This window comes from Arachis stenosperma, chromosome 2 (assembly GCF_014773155.1).
Source record: "Arachis stenosperma cultivar V10309 chromosome 2, arast.V10309.gnm1.PFL2, whole genome shotgun sequence".
Classification (NCBI taxonomy): Eukaryota; Viridiplantae; Streptophyta; class Magnoliopsida; order Fabales; family Fabaceae; genus Arachis; species Arachis stenosperma.
In genome coordinates, this window is record NC_080378.1 from 94,171,369 (window position 1) to 94,184,943 (window position 13,575).

A 13,575-nucleotide genomic window follows, 5' to 3' on the forward strand; every position below is an offset into this window, starting at 1 on the left:
TTTACTCATGCACGAGAGGTTTATTGATGGTAATGGATTCTTGTTCATGAAACTTATGGTGTTTATAGAACTCCAGCAGAACTCTGAGATGGTTATAAATTCCACTGTTTTAGAATAGAGCATTATATGCAGCATTGTAGTGGTTATAAATTCCACTGTTTTCGAATACTGTTGTAATTGATGATAGTGCATAAGTAAAAAGAAATCTAGACTAGTTTCTTGTCCATGTAATGTTTCCTTTCAAATTGTATTATATATTGTTCTATGCTTGAAAATTAGTTTCTTATGCAAAGCAAGTTTAATAGAAGTGATTCTTGCAATTTAAATTCCATTTAACACAGTGCAACGAACCGAAATGTATAATAGCACAAGAAGCAATTTAAGAAAAATTCTAATTCCTTGGGGATGTTATTTGAGTTATATTCTGTAACCAAGAGGAAAATAAATTAGATTAGTTAATTACATCATGTTATTTGAGTAAACTCGAGATAATAGTCTACCCAAAAAATGATGTAATGAAGATTTACTCTCTTTCTTGGTATGAAGAAATCAATGAATAAGAGCAACATAAACAAATAAAGTTCTTATTGTATTAATCAATTACAGGAATAAAAGGACATTACAAAACTATGGGTCTATGCAATACATCAGTAAATTATTCTTGGTATCTTGCTGAATTATTAACCAAGAACAGCACTACCCTGAAACCAACATAATCAAATCACATTCCACTTGTAGTTTTGGATACTAAATAGACCAATGACGGAAACAATCTGAGTGTATCTCTGTAAACGTTGCAATGCAGTTACATTTTGCTCACTGTTCACCATCCCAGAGTTCTTCGATGGTCTTATACTGGCCATAGGTCTCATTAAAAAAAGCAGTACCCTTGATTAACCTCTCCTGGACAAATAAATTTCCTTGAGTCATTGGGGAAAAGAAAAAGAAGCTTTCTGCTCAGTATACCAAATAAAATAGAGGAAATAATAGGTAAAATAAACAACAAAACATGATATTTCACTCAAGAAATTATATACAATGCAATCAACAACAACTTGCCTGCTTGATCTCGGGGAACTTGGCCATGAGTTCTTCAGGAATAGACCAGTCAAAGACATCAAGATTTGCCTTGATTCTCTCTTCATTGGTGCTCTTTGGCAACACGCTATGCCCCATTTGTAGTCCCCATCGAAGGGCCACTTGTGCAGGTGACTTCCCCAATTTTTCCGCAACCATATTGACAACAGGATTCTTAAGGATGTCACTCTTGAGATTTCCAGGTGACCCCAATGGTGAGTATCCCTACAAGAGAAAGTCAATCATGTAGAAGGGCCTTTAGGGTTTAGGGCTATCATAAGTTTGGTTTTTGAGAGAAACAATCATTCTATCAACTTCCAAAACTATTTTCAACTGGCTCTACACAATTTCTAACATCGTGATGATTTTTGTGTGAAATAGGCTATTCTAAGTTGATTTATATATACAGCAATTGCTATACTTACAGATAAGTGAATTCCCTTAGATTCGCAGAATGCATGCAACTTTGGCTGCTGCAATGCTGGGTGCAACTCAACTTGGTTGACAGCAGGAGGCACTCGTGCAACCGCAATTAAATCTTGAAGCTTCTTTGAAGAGAAATTGCTAACTCCTATGGCTCTAGCCTTTCTGGAGTCGTATAGCGCCTCCATGGCTCTCCATGTGCTGGGTATGTCAGCTTGGTCTAGATTTTCAGGCTTGAATCCAACCGATCCCTTTTTAAAGCGGACTGGCCAGTGGATCTGCAGAGCACATCAGTTCAATTGGTTTAAGGAAGGAATCAATGGATCTAATCGACCTTTTCGTTATTGAACTCAGCATTACCATTATCCAGTACATTTTGTTGTGAAACCATTATTATGTATTCAGTTTCTAATCTTCATCCAAATTGCCAACATGAATTCAGACTATGATAAACATAAGGCATACCAGATAGAGATCAAGGTAGTCAAGCTGCAAATCCTGCAAAGTTTTATCGAATGCTTTCGGCACATCTTCTGGGGCATGATCTGAACACCTGCAGTTAGTAGTCAAGAAATTTCTTCAGCCATCAAAGGCACACGTGTGCACCAACATAGAGCACATAATGTCAAAGAAGATAACAAACCAGAGTTTGGAGGTGATCCACAAATCTTCGCGCTTTACAACACCATCGTCAAACAACTTCTTGAGAGCTGAACCAATCTACAAACGCCAATATAAAACAGTTGTTTATGCCTAGTACTAGTCATCAACCTCCTAACTTGATAAATATTCCGTGTATTCATTCTTTCTCCTAGCCTGAGCTGACACCTCTCTATCTTTGGATACAATGTGGGATCCATCTAATCTAAATCTCACATCCATCCAAGGGTAGAGTGATATGTATCAGCTTGGCGAGCAACGCAGCATTGGGGACAAATAATAACTTCCCATCCTTTTTTCCTCTTAAAATCGAAATCAATGTACAAGATACTCCAAGACACTCCCAAAATGAGTAAATGATCAAATTCGTCCCTAAAAGATCATTCGTTTTTCAAATTAGTCCCTGAAAAAATTTTTTAATCAAATTCGTCCTTTAAAGATTTTAGGTTAATCATGTTAGTCCTTCTGTCACTTCTTTTGTTGATAGTGTCAAAATTCGCTAATGTGGCATGTTAAGTGACATCACAACACATACCTAGGAGTCTTAATTGACTATTAACATAATAAATTTATGAAATTAGACCAAATCCAAACATAATTGAGGGGAGAACTTGAAGCATTGAAATCTATCAATTGGAGATTGATTTGATCTAATTTTATAAACTGATATTGTTAATAGTCAATTAGGACTATTAGGTGTGTGTTGCGATATCACTTAACGTACCACATCAGCAAACTTTGACGCCGTTAGCAATGAAAGTGACGGAATGACTAACATGACTAATTTAAAATCTTTAAAGGACGAATTTGATTAAAAAAACTTTCGAGGACTAATTTGGACAATGAATGATCTTTCAGTAACTAATTTGATCATTTACTCCTCCCAAAATCAATAGCTATATCATAAAACAACACACTTCTTCAATCGTAATACTGCAGCAAAGGCATCTATGACCAAACATAAATAAGAAAAAAAATTAAATAATTAAAAAGAAGTATACTGTATTATCATGAATTTGTTATTACCTCTGCTTGATTGCCATAGGCTTGAGCACAATCAATATGTCTGTATCCAACCTAAACACAGCATCAAAAACACCAAAACCCTAAATTGAAGCATTTGAAATTACATAACAGCAAAATCTACACTAAACAATTTCTATAGAGTAGTTGTACCTGAATAGCAGTGGTGACAGCTTTGCCTACAACACCAGGTTCAGCTTGCCAAGTACCCAATCCAACAGAAGGAATCTTGGCCCCAGTGTTCAACTCAAAGAATCTAATTGCCTTTGCCATTGTTTCCCACCCCCTAATTCGATAAGAAAAACAATGTCAGTTACAAGATAATGGAGTACGAGTTATGGATGGACTTTTATTCCTTGTATTAGATGAAATGTTGAAGCTGGAAGAAACTTATTTATAGAGAAAGAAAGGGATATGAATGAAGTATGAACAAGAATAGAATTGGAAATGATTTTGTAGTTTGTTACTTCGTTTTTGTACACTTGTTCCTTTGTGTTTGGGAGCGTGTGGAAGTTGCTCTCTCTCAAAGATGATAATACGACCACATACGTCATCATCAACTCATGAGTTAAGATGAAAAGTGCAGTGCTAGTAGTAAATGACTAAATGGACCCTAAACTACTGTTTTTATTCAGGAAAGTTTACCAGGTTTTTTTATTTAAATAAAAATATTATATTTTCAAATTTATTTAATAATATAAAAAATTATATTTTTATGTATTATCTCTCAATTATATTTTTCATATATAGGTATAAATATAGATAGGTTTCGAGAAAAAAATTGCATTAAATATTATGTAAACATCTATTTTTAAGAACACTTTTATGTAGGAGTATATTTTTTAAATTTAATAATAGAGATACATCAGTTATAATTATATAAATCAATATCTTTTGTGATTTTTTTATTTATATTAAAAAATAAAAACTAAAAAAATGGGGACTAAATCTTTAAATAGTTCTTGAGATTTATGTTATGCACGGATTTAATTTTGAAGTTTTAATTATACTATTGTAATTCTTAAGATTGAATTTTGGATATTATAGTGGTCATATAACTTTTTTCCAACAATGACTCGGGAACAAAGTAATGAGCTGAGACTCTTTTACCAAACTAGACAATGACGAAACCATGTTTCGTTTTTGGGGTCCAATCAGAACAGAAATAATATCATTATCAGGTGTTTATTATGGTGCCTAAAAAGTATTGTCTAACTATTAAAATAGGTAAAATAATTAATTTTAAATTTAAAAGTATAAAAGTTAAAAACCTTTAAATATTTTAAAGTTATTATAAAAAATAATTTAGGCAAAAATTAGACACCAAATAAAAACACCATAAAATTAGCCTATCATTATAGCGTGTGCATTTGTACACATTTTGATTGGACGTTTCTGTTTTAATTTTGTACAAAAAACAAATAACATCGTTTCACAATTGGGATTTTTCATTTAAATAAATAAATAAATTATAATAATTACCGAAATAAATATTTCTCTCTTATCTCATTTATATCGAGATAATTTTACATATATCTTGTTTATAGTGTAAATGAGATAAGACAAGTCGATGCGAAACGTGTATATCTCGTTTATAGTCACTGTAAATAAGATGTACACTGTAAACGAGATATATGTATTTTTTAAAAAAATTAAAAATAATAAAATTATTAATATTATCAATAATTCAAATTTTTAACATATAATTAATACATAAAAGGTTGGTAAAAGAGATTAAAATGGATATATTTAATCAATTAGTACTCAAAAAGGTTGATGTGATAATGGGAAGATAATTGAAACGTTATCTCTCGCGTTATCCCCCACTATCTACGTGAGAGATAACCGTTTCAATTTTCTTCTCCATTATTCCATCAATATCTCTCCTGAGGCAAACGGTCATTTTTATTATTCAAATTTAAATCAATCCAATTATATCATAATTTAATTTAAAACTTTTTAAAATAGATATGTTTGATCAATTAATATTAAAAAAGAATACATAAAAAATTTTATCAAATGATTAACCGTGATATAAATATATTTTACAAAAATTAAAAAAATTGATATTGTTGCGGTCCAACCCAGCTGGCCTCATGGCCAACCCGACCCGACCCGGGAACACGGGCTGTGAAGCACCGCGCGTCTAGCCCCTCCACCCAGATTCCTCCTAAGAGCCAGCTGTCAACAGCTAGCAGATTAGGAAACTTCCAGGAAGGTGGGTCTGCCTTCGTGGCATCCACCCCACTGATAGGGTATAAAAGGGGAGGGACTTACCCCTCCCCCCAAGGTACGTCACTACAACCCTATTCCCACATCACCTGCACACTTTTCTTACTTGAGCGTCGGAGTGTCTTTGCAGGTGACACCCCCACTCCACTCAAAGTACTCGGAAAGTCGGCCGCTCCTACTTTCACGCCCACGAACCAGAACCAGGTGGAAATCCGCTCCCATATCTAAGAAACCTTTCCGGACCGTCCGATACCCAAGCTACCGAACATTGGCACCGTCTGTGGGGAATCGACCAGATGAACTTCCTAATGGGTTCTGGAGAACCAGGCGATGGAGCCGAACCCAGAGGGGCAGCCTCCGTGGCTTCCTCCTGCGAGCGCACGAGGTCCCCTCTACGACAACCCGAGCCATCCTCACGCTCCCAAGAGAGACGCCCCTTTGGGGGAATAGGCAGCGATAGCGCTAGGATAATACAGGAACTACGACATAGGGTGCAGAACTTGGAACGTCAGCTGGCAGATCAGGGACGTTGTCAACAAACTCCCGAACCAAACTATTCGCGATCTCCCGAGAGACGGGGGAGAACTCCTCAGAAAAGTCGCTCCCGGTGCACACCGAGCCCACGGTCTGAATCGGATAGTCCCCAAGAGGAGAATCGGGAGGCGCCAAGAAGACGCCGAGACCCCCCTGATATACAACCGACGTACGGATAGACGGGCCACCGAGCAGAATCAGAAGGACGAAGGAGAAAGGCCGAAGAGAATGCGACGTCCCCTGATCATGGGGGCAACCCCTTTCCATCATTCAACCATCGAGGTCCGGCGGCCAAAGCACTTTGACAAGCCAACAGACATGAGGTATGATGGGATTCAAGACCCATAGAAGCATCTAACGGCCTTTGAGGCCAGGATGAACCTGGAAGGGGTAGGCGATAAGGTGAGGTGCCGCGCCTTCCCGGTCACTTTGGCGGGGCCGCAATTCGGTGGTTTAACTCCCTCCTGCAAGGTTCTGTAGTGAAATTTTCAGATATCAGCCGTGCTTTCTTGGCCCAGTTTACTACCCGAATCGCAAAGGCAAAACACCAAATCAACCTACTCGGGGTGACCCAAAGATCCGGCGAGCCGACTAGGAAATACTTGGACAGGTTCAACGATGAGTGTTTGGAGATCGACGGTCTAACTGACTCGGTGGCCAGCTTATGCTTGATGAACGGGTTGCTAAACGAGGATTTCAGGAAGCATCTTACCACCAAGCCCGTGTGGACGATTGGTGTGCGAAATTGTGATCACTACTTTTCACAACTCAAATAATCCCTAGTAATGGCCCCAAGAACTTGGTGCTCAATACCATGGCATAAACACAACTTTGCACAACTAACCAGCAAGTGCACTGGGTCGTCCAAGTAATAAACCTTACGCGAGTAAGGGTCGATCCCACGGAGATTGTTGGTATGAAGCAAGCTATGGTCACCTTGTAAATCTTAGTCAGGCAGACTCAAATGGGTATAGTGATATACGAATAAAGCATAAAGATAAAGATAGAGGTACTTATGTAATTCATTGGTAGGAACTTCAGATAAGCGTATGAAGATGCCTTCCCTTCCGTCTCTCTGCTTTCCTACTGTCTTCATCCAATCCTTCTTACTCCTTTCCATGGCAAGCTTATGCAAGGGTTTCACCGTTGTCAGTGGCTACCTCCCATCCTCTCAGTGAAAATGTTCCTATGCTCTGTCACAGCATATGGCTAATCAGCTGTCGGTTCTCGGTCAGGCCGGAATAGAATCCAGTGATTCTTTTGCATCTGTCACTAACGCCCCGCCTGCTAGGAGTTTGAAGCACGTCACAGTCATTCAATCATTGAATCCTACTCAGAATACCACAGACAAGGTTTAGACCTTCCGGATTCTCTTGAATGCCGCCATCAGTTCTCGCCTATACCACGAAGATTCCGATTAAAGAATCCAAGAGATAAACACTAGAGCCTTGGTTGCTTGTAGAACAGAGTGGTTGTCAGTCACTTTGTTCATAAGTGAGAATGATGATGAGTGTCACGGATCATCACATTCATCAAGTTGAAGAACAAGTGATATCTTGGACAAAGAACAAGCGGAATTGAATAGAAGAACAATAGTAATTGCATTAATACTCGAGGTACAGCAGAGCTCCACACCTTAATCTATGGTGTGTAGAAACTCCACCGTTGAAAATACATAAGAACAAGGTCTAGGCATGGCCGAATGGCCAGCCTCCCAAAGTGAGTTCAATCATAAAAACATGATCAAAAGCTCTCCCCCTTAATACAAATAGCAAAGGGTCCTATATATAGAGAACTCGTAGCCTAGGGTGTACAGAGATGAGTAAATGACATAAAAATCCACTTCCGGGCCCACTTGGTGTGTGCTTGGGCTGAGCAATGAAGCAATTTCGTGTAAAGACTCTTCTTGGAGTTAAACGCCAGCTTTTATGCCAGTTTGGGCGTTTAACTCCCATTTTGGTGCCAGTTCCGGCGTTTAACGCTGGGATTTCTGAGGGTGACTTTGAACGCCGGTTTGGGCCATCAAATCTTGGGAAAAGTATGGACTATCATATATTGCTGGAAAGCCCAGGATGTCTACTTTCCAACGCCGTTGAGAGCGCGCCAATTGGGCTTCTGTAGCTCCAGAAAATCCACTTCGAGTGCAGGGAGGTCAGAATCCAACAGCATCTGCAGTCCTTTTCAGTCTCTGAATCAGATTTTTGCTCAGGTCCCTCAATTTCAGCCAGAAAATACCTGAAATCACAGAAAAACACACAAACTCATAGTAAAGTCCAGAAAAGTGAATTTTAACTAAAAACTAATAAAAATATACTAAGAACTCAACTAAAACTACTAAAAACATACTAAAAACAATGCCAAAAAGGGTACAAATTATCCGCTCATCACAACACCAAACTTAAATTGTTGCTTGTCCCCAAGCAACTAAAAATCAAATAAGATAAAAAGAAGAGAATATGCAATGAATTCCAAAAACATCTATGAAGATCAGTATTAATTAGATGAGCGGGGCTTTTAGCTTTTTGCCTCTGAACAGTTTTGGCATCTCACTCTATCCTTTGCAACTCAGAATGATTGGCTTCTTTAGGAACTCAGAATCCAGATAGTGTTATTGATTCTCCTAGTTAAGTATGATGATTCTTGAACACAGCTACTTATTGATTCTTGGCTGTGGCCCAAAGCACTCTGTCTTCCAGTATTACCACCGGATACATACATGCCACAGACACATAATTGGGTGAACCTTTTCAGATTGTGACTCAGCTTTGCTAGAGTCCCCAATTAGAGGTGTCCAGGGTTCTTAAGCACACTCTTTTTGCCTTGGATCACAACTTTATTCTTTCTTTTTCTCTTTCTTTTTTCGTTTTTTTTTTCGATTTTTTTTTCGCCTCTTTTTTTTTGTATTCACTGTTTTTTCTTGCTTCAAGAATCATTTTTAATGATTTTTCAGATCCTCAGTAACATGTCTCCTTTTTCATCATTCTTTCAAGAGCCAATATTCATGAACCACAAATTCAAAAGACATATGCACTGTTCAAGCATACATTCAGAGAACAAAAGTGTTGCCACCACATCAAAATAATTAAACTGTTATAAAATTCAAAATTCATGCAATTCTTATCTTTTTCAATTAAGAACATTGTTTATTTAAGAAAGGTGATGGATTCATAGGACATTCATAACTTTAAGGCATAGACACTAGGACACTAATGATCACAAGACACAAACATGGACAAACATAAGCATTAATTTTCGAAAAAAAGGAAATAAAGAACAAGGAAATTAAAGAACGGGTCCACCTTAGTGATGGCGGCTCTTTCTTCCTCTTGAAGATCCTATGGAGTGCTTGAGCTCCTCAATGTCTCTTCCTTGTCTTTGTTGCTCCTCTCTCATGATCCTTTGATCTTCTCTAATTTCATAGAGGATGATGGAGTGTTCTTGATGCTCCACCCTTAGTTGTTCCATGTTGGAACTCAATTCTTCTAGGGAGGTGTTTAGTTGCTCCCAATAGTCTTGTGGAGGAAAGTGCATCCCTTGAGGCATCTCAGGGATCTCATGATGAGTGGGGTCTCTTGTGTGCTCCATCCTTTTCTTAGTGATGGGCTTATCCTCATCAATAGGGGTGTCTCCCTCTATGTCAACTCCAACTGAATAACAGAGGTGACAAATGAGATGAGGAAAGGCTAACCTAGCTAAGGTAGAGGACTTGTCCGCCACCTTATAGAGTTCTTGAGCTATAACCTCATGAACTTCTATTCCTTCTCCAATCATGATGCTATGAATCATGATAGCCCGGTCTGTGGTAACTTCGGACCGGTTGCTAGTGGGAATGATTGAGCGTTGGATAAACTCCAACCATCCTCTAGCCACGGGTTTGAGGTCATGCCTTCTCAATTGAACCGGCTTCCCTCTTGAATCTCTCTTCCATTGGGCGCCCTCTTCACATATGACTGTGAGGACTTGGTCCAACCTTTGATCAAAGTTGACCCTTCTAGTGTAAGGATGTTCATCTCCTTGCATCATGGGCAAATTGAATGCCAACCTTACACTTTCCGGACTAAAATCCAAGTATTTCCCCCGAACCATAGTAAGATAATTCTTTGGATCCGGGTTCACACTTTGATCATGGTTCTTGGTGATCCATGCATTGGCATAGAACTCTTGAACCATTAAGATTCCGACTTGTTGAATGGGGTTGGTAAGAATTTCCCAACCTCTTCTTCGGATCTCATGTCGGATCTCCGGATATTCACCCTTTTTGAGTGAAAAAGGGACCTCGGGGATCACCTTCTTCAAGGCCACAACTTCATAGAAGTGGTCTTGATGCACCCTTGAGATGAATCTCTCCATCTCCCATGACTCGGAGGTAGAAGCTTTTGCCTTCCCTTTCCTCTTTCTAGAGGTTTCTCCGGCCTTGGATGCCATAAATGGTTATGGAAAAATGAAAAAGCAACGCTTTTACCACACCAAACTTAAAAGGTTTGCTTGTCCTCGAGCAAAATAAGAAAGAAGAGAGTAGAAGAAGAAGAAATGAGGAAGAAGGCAATGGCTTTTGTGTTCGGCCAAAGAGGGGGAGAAGTGTTGTTTAGGTTGTGTGAAAATGAAGGGGTGAAGAAGGGTATATATAGGAGAGGGGGAAGGGTAAAGTTCGGTCAAGTGAGGGTGGGTTTGGGTGGGAAAGTGGTTTGAATTTGAATGGTGAGGTAGGTGGGGTTTTATGAAGGATGGATGTGAGTGGTGAAGAGAAAGAAGGGATTTGATAGGTGAAGGGTTTTTGGGGAAGAGGTATTGAGGTGATTGGTGAATGAGTGAAGAAGAGAGAGAGTGGTGGGGTTGGTGGGGATCCTGTGGGGTCCACAGATCCTGTGGTGTCAAGGAAAAGTCATCCCTGCACCAATTGGCAAGCAAAATCACGTTTTGAGCCATTTCTAGCGTTAAACGCCGGGCTGGTGCTCATTTCTGGCGTTTAACGCCAGGTTCTTGCCCTTTTCTGGCGTTTAACGCCAGTCTGGTGCCCCTTTCTGGCGTTAAACGCCTAGAATGGTGCCAGACTGGGCGTTAAACGCCCAACTGCTACTCTTACTGGCGTTTAAACGCCAAAAAGTTCTTCCTCCAGGGTGTGCTGTTTTTCTTCCTGTTTTTCATTCTGTTTTTGCTTTTTCAATTGATTTTGTGTCTTCTTATGATCATCAACCTACAAAAAAACATAAAATAACAAAAGAAATAGATAAAATATAACATTGGGTTGCCTCCCAACAAGCGCTTCTTTAATGTCAGTAGCTTGACAGATGGCTCTCATGGAGCCTCACATTTTCTCAGAGCAATGTTGGAACCCCCCAACACCAAACTTAGAGTTTGAATGTGGGGGTTCAACACCAAACTTAGAGTTTGGTTGTGGCCTCCCAACACCAAACTTAGAGTTTGACTGTGGGGGCTCTGTTTGACTCTGATTTGAGAGAAGCTCTTCATGCTTCCTCTCCATGGTGACAGAGGGATATCCTTGAGCCTTAAACACAAAGGATTCTTCATTCACTTGAATGATCAGTTCGCCTCTATCAACATCAATCACAGCCTTTGCTGTGGCTAGGAAGGGTCTGCCAAGGATGATGGTTTCATCCATGCACTTCCCAGTCTCTAGGACTATGAAATCAGCAGGGATGTAATGGTCTTCAATCTTCACCAAAACATCCTCTACAAGTCCATGAGCTTATTTTCTTGAGTTGTCTGCCATCTCTAGTGAGATTCTTGCAGCTTGCACCTCAAAGATCCCTAGCTTCTCCATTACAGAGAGAGGCATGAGGTTTACACTTGACCCTAAGTCACACAGAGCCTTCTTGAAGGTCATGGTGCCTATGGTACAAGGTATTGAAAACTTCCCAGGATCTTGTCTCTTTTGAGGTAATTTCTGCCTAGACAAGTCATCCAGTTCTTTGGTGAGCAAAGGAGGTTCATTCTCCCAAGTCTCATTTCCAAATAACTTGTCATTTAGCTTCATGATTGCTCCAAGGTATTTAGCAACTTGCTCTTCAGTGACATACTCATCCTCTTCAGAGGAAGAATACTCATCAGAGCTCATGAAAGGCAGAAGTAAGTCCAATGGAATCTCTATGGTCTCATTTTGAGCCTCAGATTCCCATGGTTCCTCATTTGGGAACTCAGTGGAGGTTAGTGCACGCCCACTGAGGTCTTCCTCAGTGGCGTTCACTTCCTCTCCTTCCTCTCCAAATTCGCCAAGTTGATGGCCTTGCACTCTCCTTTTGGATTTTCTTCTGTGTTGCTTGGAAGAGTACTTGGAGGGAGTTCAGTAACTTTCTTGCTCAGCTGTCCCACTTGTGCCTCCAAGTTTCTAATGGAGGACCTTGTTTCAGTCATGAAACTTTGAGTGGTTTTGATTAGATCAGAGACCATGGTTGCTAAGTCAGAGGGGTTCTGCTTAGAATTCTCTGTCTGTTGCTGAGAAGATGATGGAAAAGGCTTGCCATTGCTAACCCTGTTTCTTCCACCATTATTGTTGTTGAAACCTTGTTGAGGTCTCTCTTGATTCTTCCATGAGAAATTTGGGTGATTTCTCCATGAAGAATTATAGGTGTTTCTATAGGGTTCTCCTAGGTAATTCACCTCTTCCATTGAAGGGTTCTCAGGATCATATGCTTCTTCTTCAGATGAAGCATCCTTAGTACTGCTTGGTGCATTTTGCATTCCAGACAGACTTTGAGAAATCAAATTGACTTGTTGAGTCAATATCTTGTTCTGAGCCAGTATGGCATTCAGAGTGTCAATCTCAAGAACTCCTTTCTTCTGACTTGTCCCATTGTTCACAGGATTCCTTTCAGAAGTGTACATGAATTGGTTATTTGCAACCATTTCAATCAGCTCTTGAGCTTCTGTAGGCGTCTTCTTCAAATGAAGAGATCCTCCAACAGAGCTATCCAAAGACATCTTGGATAGTTCAGAGAGACCATCATAGAAAATACCTATGATGCTCCATTCAGAAAGCATGTCAGAAGGACATTTTCTGATCAATTGTTTGTATCTTTCCCAAGCTTCATAGAGGGATTCTCCATCCTTCTGTCTGAAGGTTTGGACTTCCACTCTAAGCTTACTCAATTTTTGAGGTGGAAAGAACTTTGCCAAGAAGGCATTGACTAGCTTTTCCCATGAGTCCAGGCTTTCTTTAGGTTGTGAGTCCAACCATGTCCTAGCTCTGTCTCTTACAGCAAAAGGGAATAGCATAAGTCTATAGACCTCAGGGTCAACCCCATTAGTCTTGACAGTGTCACAGATTTGCAAGAATTCAGCTAAAAACTGATGAGGATCTTCCAATGGAAGTCCATAAAACTTGCAATTCTATTGCATTAGAGAAACTAATTGAGGCTTAAGCTCAAAGTTGTTTGCTCCAATGGCAGGGATAGAGATGCTTCTCCCATAGAAGTCGGGAGTAGGTGCAGTAAAGTCACCCAGCACCTTCCTTGTATTGTTTGCATTGTTGTTGTTTTCGGCTGCCATGTCTTCTTCTTCTTTGAAGATTTCTGTTAGGTCCTCTATAGAGAATTGTGTCTTAGCTTCTCTTAGCTTTCGCTTCAAGGTCCTTTCAGGTTCAGGGTCAGTTTCAACAAGAATGCCTTT

The 13,575-nt window shown here is 39.6% G+C and overlaps 2 protein-coding genes and 1 non-coding gene across 3 annotated transcripts; 2 read left to right on the top strand and 1 right to left on the bottom strand.

Moving 5' to 3' along the window:
* Positions 1 to 568: 568 nt before the first annotated feature.
* On the bottom strand, positions 569 to 3,630 carry LOC130961244 (NADPH-dependent aldo-keto reductase, chloroplastic-like). Its single transcript, XM_057887008.1, has 7 exons — positions 3,337 to 3,630; positions 3,187 to 3,237; positions 2,144 to 2,220; positions 1,966 to 2,053; positions 1,503 to 1,778; positions 1,060 to 1,302; positions 569 to 903 (listed from the first exon to the last, which is right to left on the bottom strand). The coding sequence occupies exons 1-7, from the start codon at positions 3,454 to 3,456 to the stop codon at positions 817 to 819; spliced, it is 942 nt and encodes a 313-aa protein (XP_057742991.1). The 5' UTR covers positions 3,457 to 3,630; the 3' UTR covers positions 569 to 816.
* Positions 3,631 to 5,711: 2,081 nt separating this feature from the next.
* On the top strand, positions 5,712 to 6,128 carry LOC130963178 (uncharacterized). The gene has a single exon (XM_057889326.1). The coding sequence runs from the start codon at positions 5,712 to 5,714 to the stop codon at positions 6,126 to 6,128; it is 417 nt and encodes a 138-aa protein (XP_057745309.1).
* A 6,814-nt stretch (positions 6,129 to 12,942) lies between these two features.
* LOC130964892 (small nucleolar RNA R71) lies at positions 12,943 to 13,050 on the top strand. Its single transcript, XR_009080958.1, has one exon. It is a non-coding gene; the product is annotated as a small nucleolar RNA R71 (small nucleolar RNA).
* Positions 13,051 to 13,575: the final 525 nt, after the last annotated feature.

Excerpts from the sequence above, each read along its gene's own strand:
- LOC130961244 (XM_057887008.1), bottom strand. The coding sequence starts at position 3,456 with ATGGCAAAGGCAATTAGATTCTTTGAGTTGAACACTGGGGCCAAGATT. Across the intron at positions 2,221-3,186 it reads CCTATGGCAATCAAGCAGAG|ATTGGTTCAGCTCTCAAGAA; the intron begins GTAATAACAAAT and ends TGGCGTTTGTAG. Across the intron at positions 1,779-1,965 it reads ACTACCTTGATCTCTATCTG|ATCCACTGGCCAGTCCGCTT; the intron begins GTATGCCTTATG and ends TGTGCTCTGCAG.
- LOC130963178 (XM_057889326.1), top strand. The coding sequence starts at position 5,712 with ATGAACTTCCTAATGGGTTCTGGAGAACCAGGCGATGGAGCCGAACCC.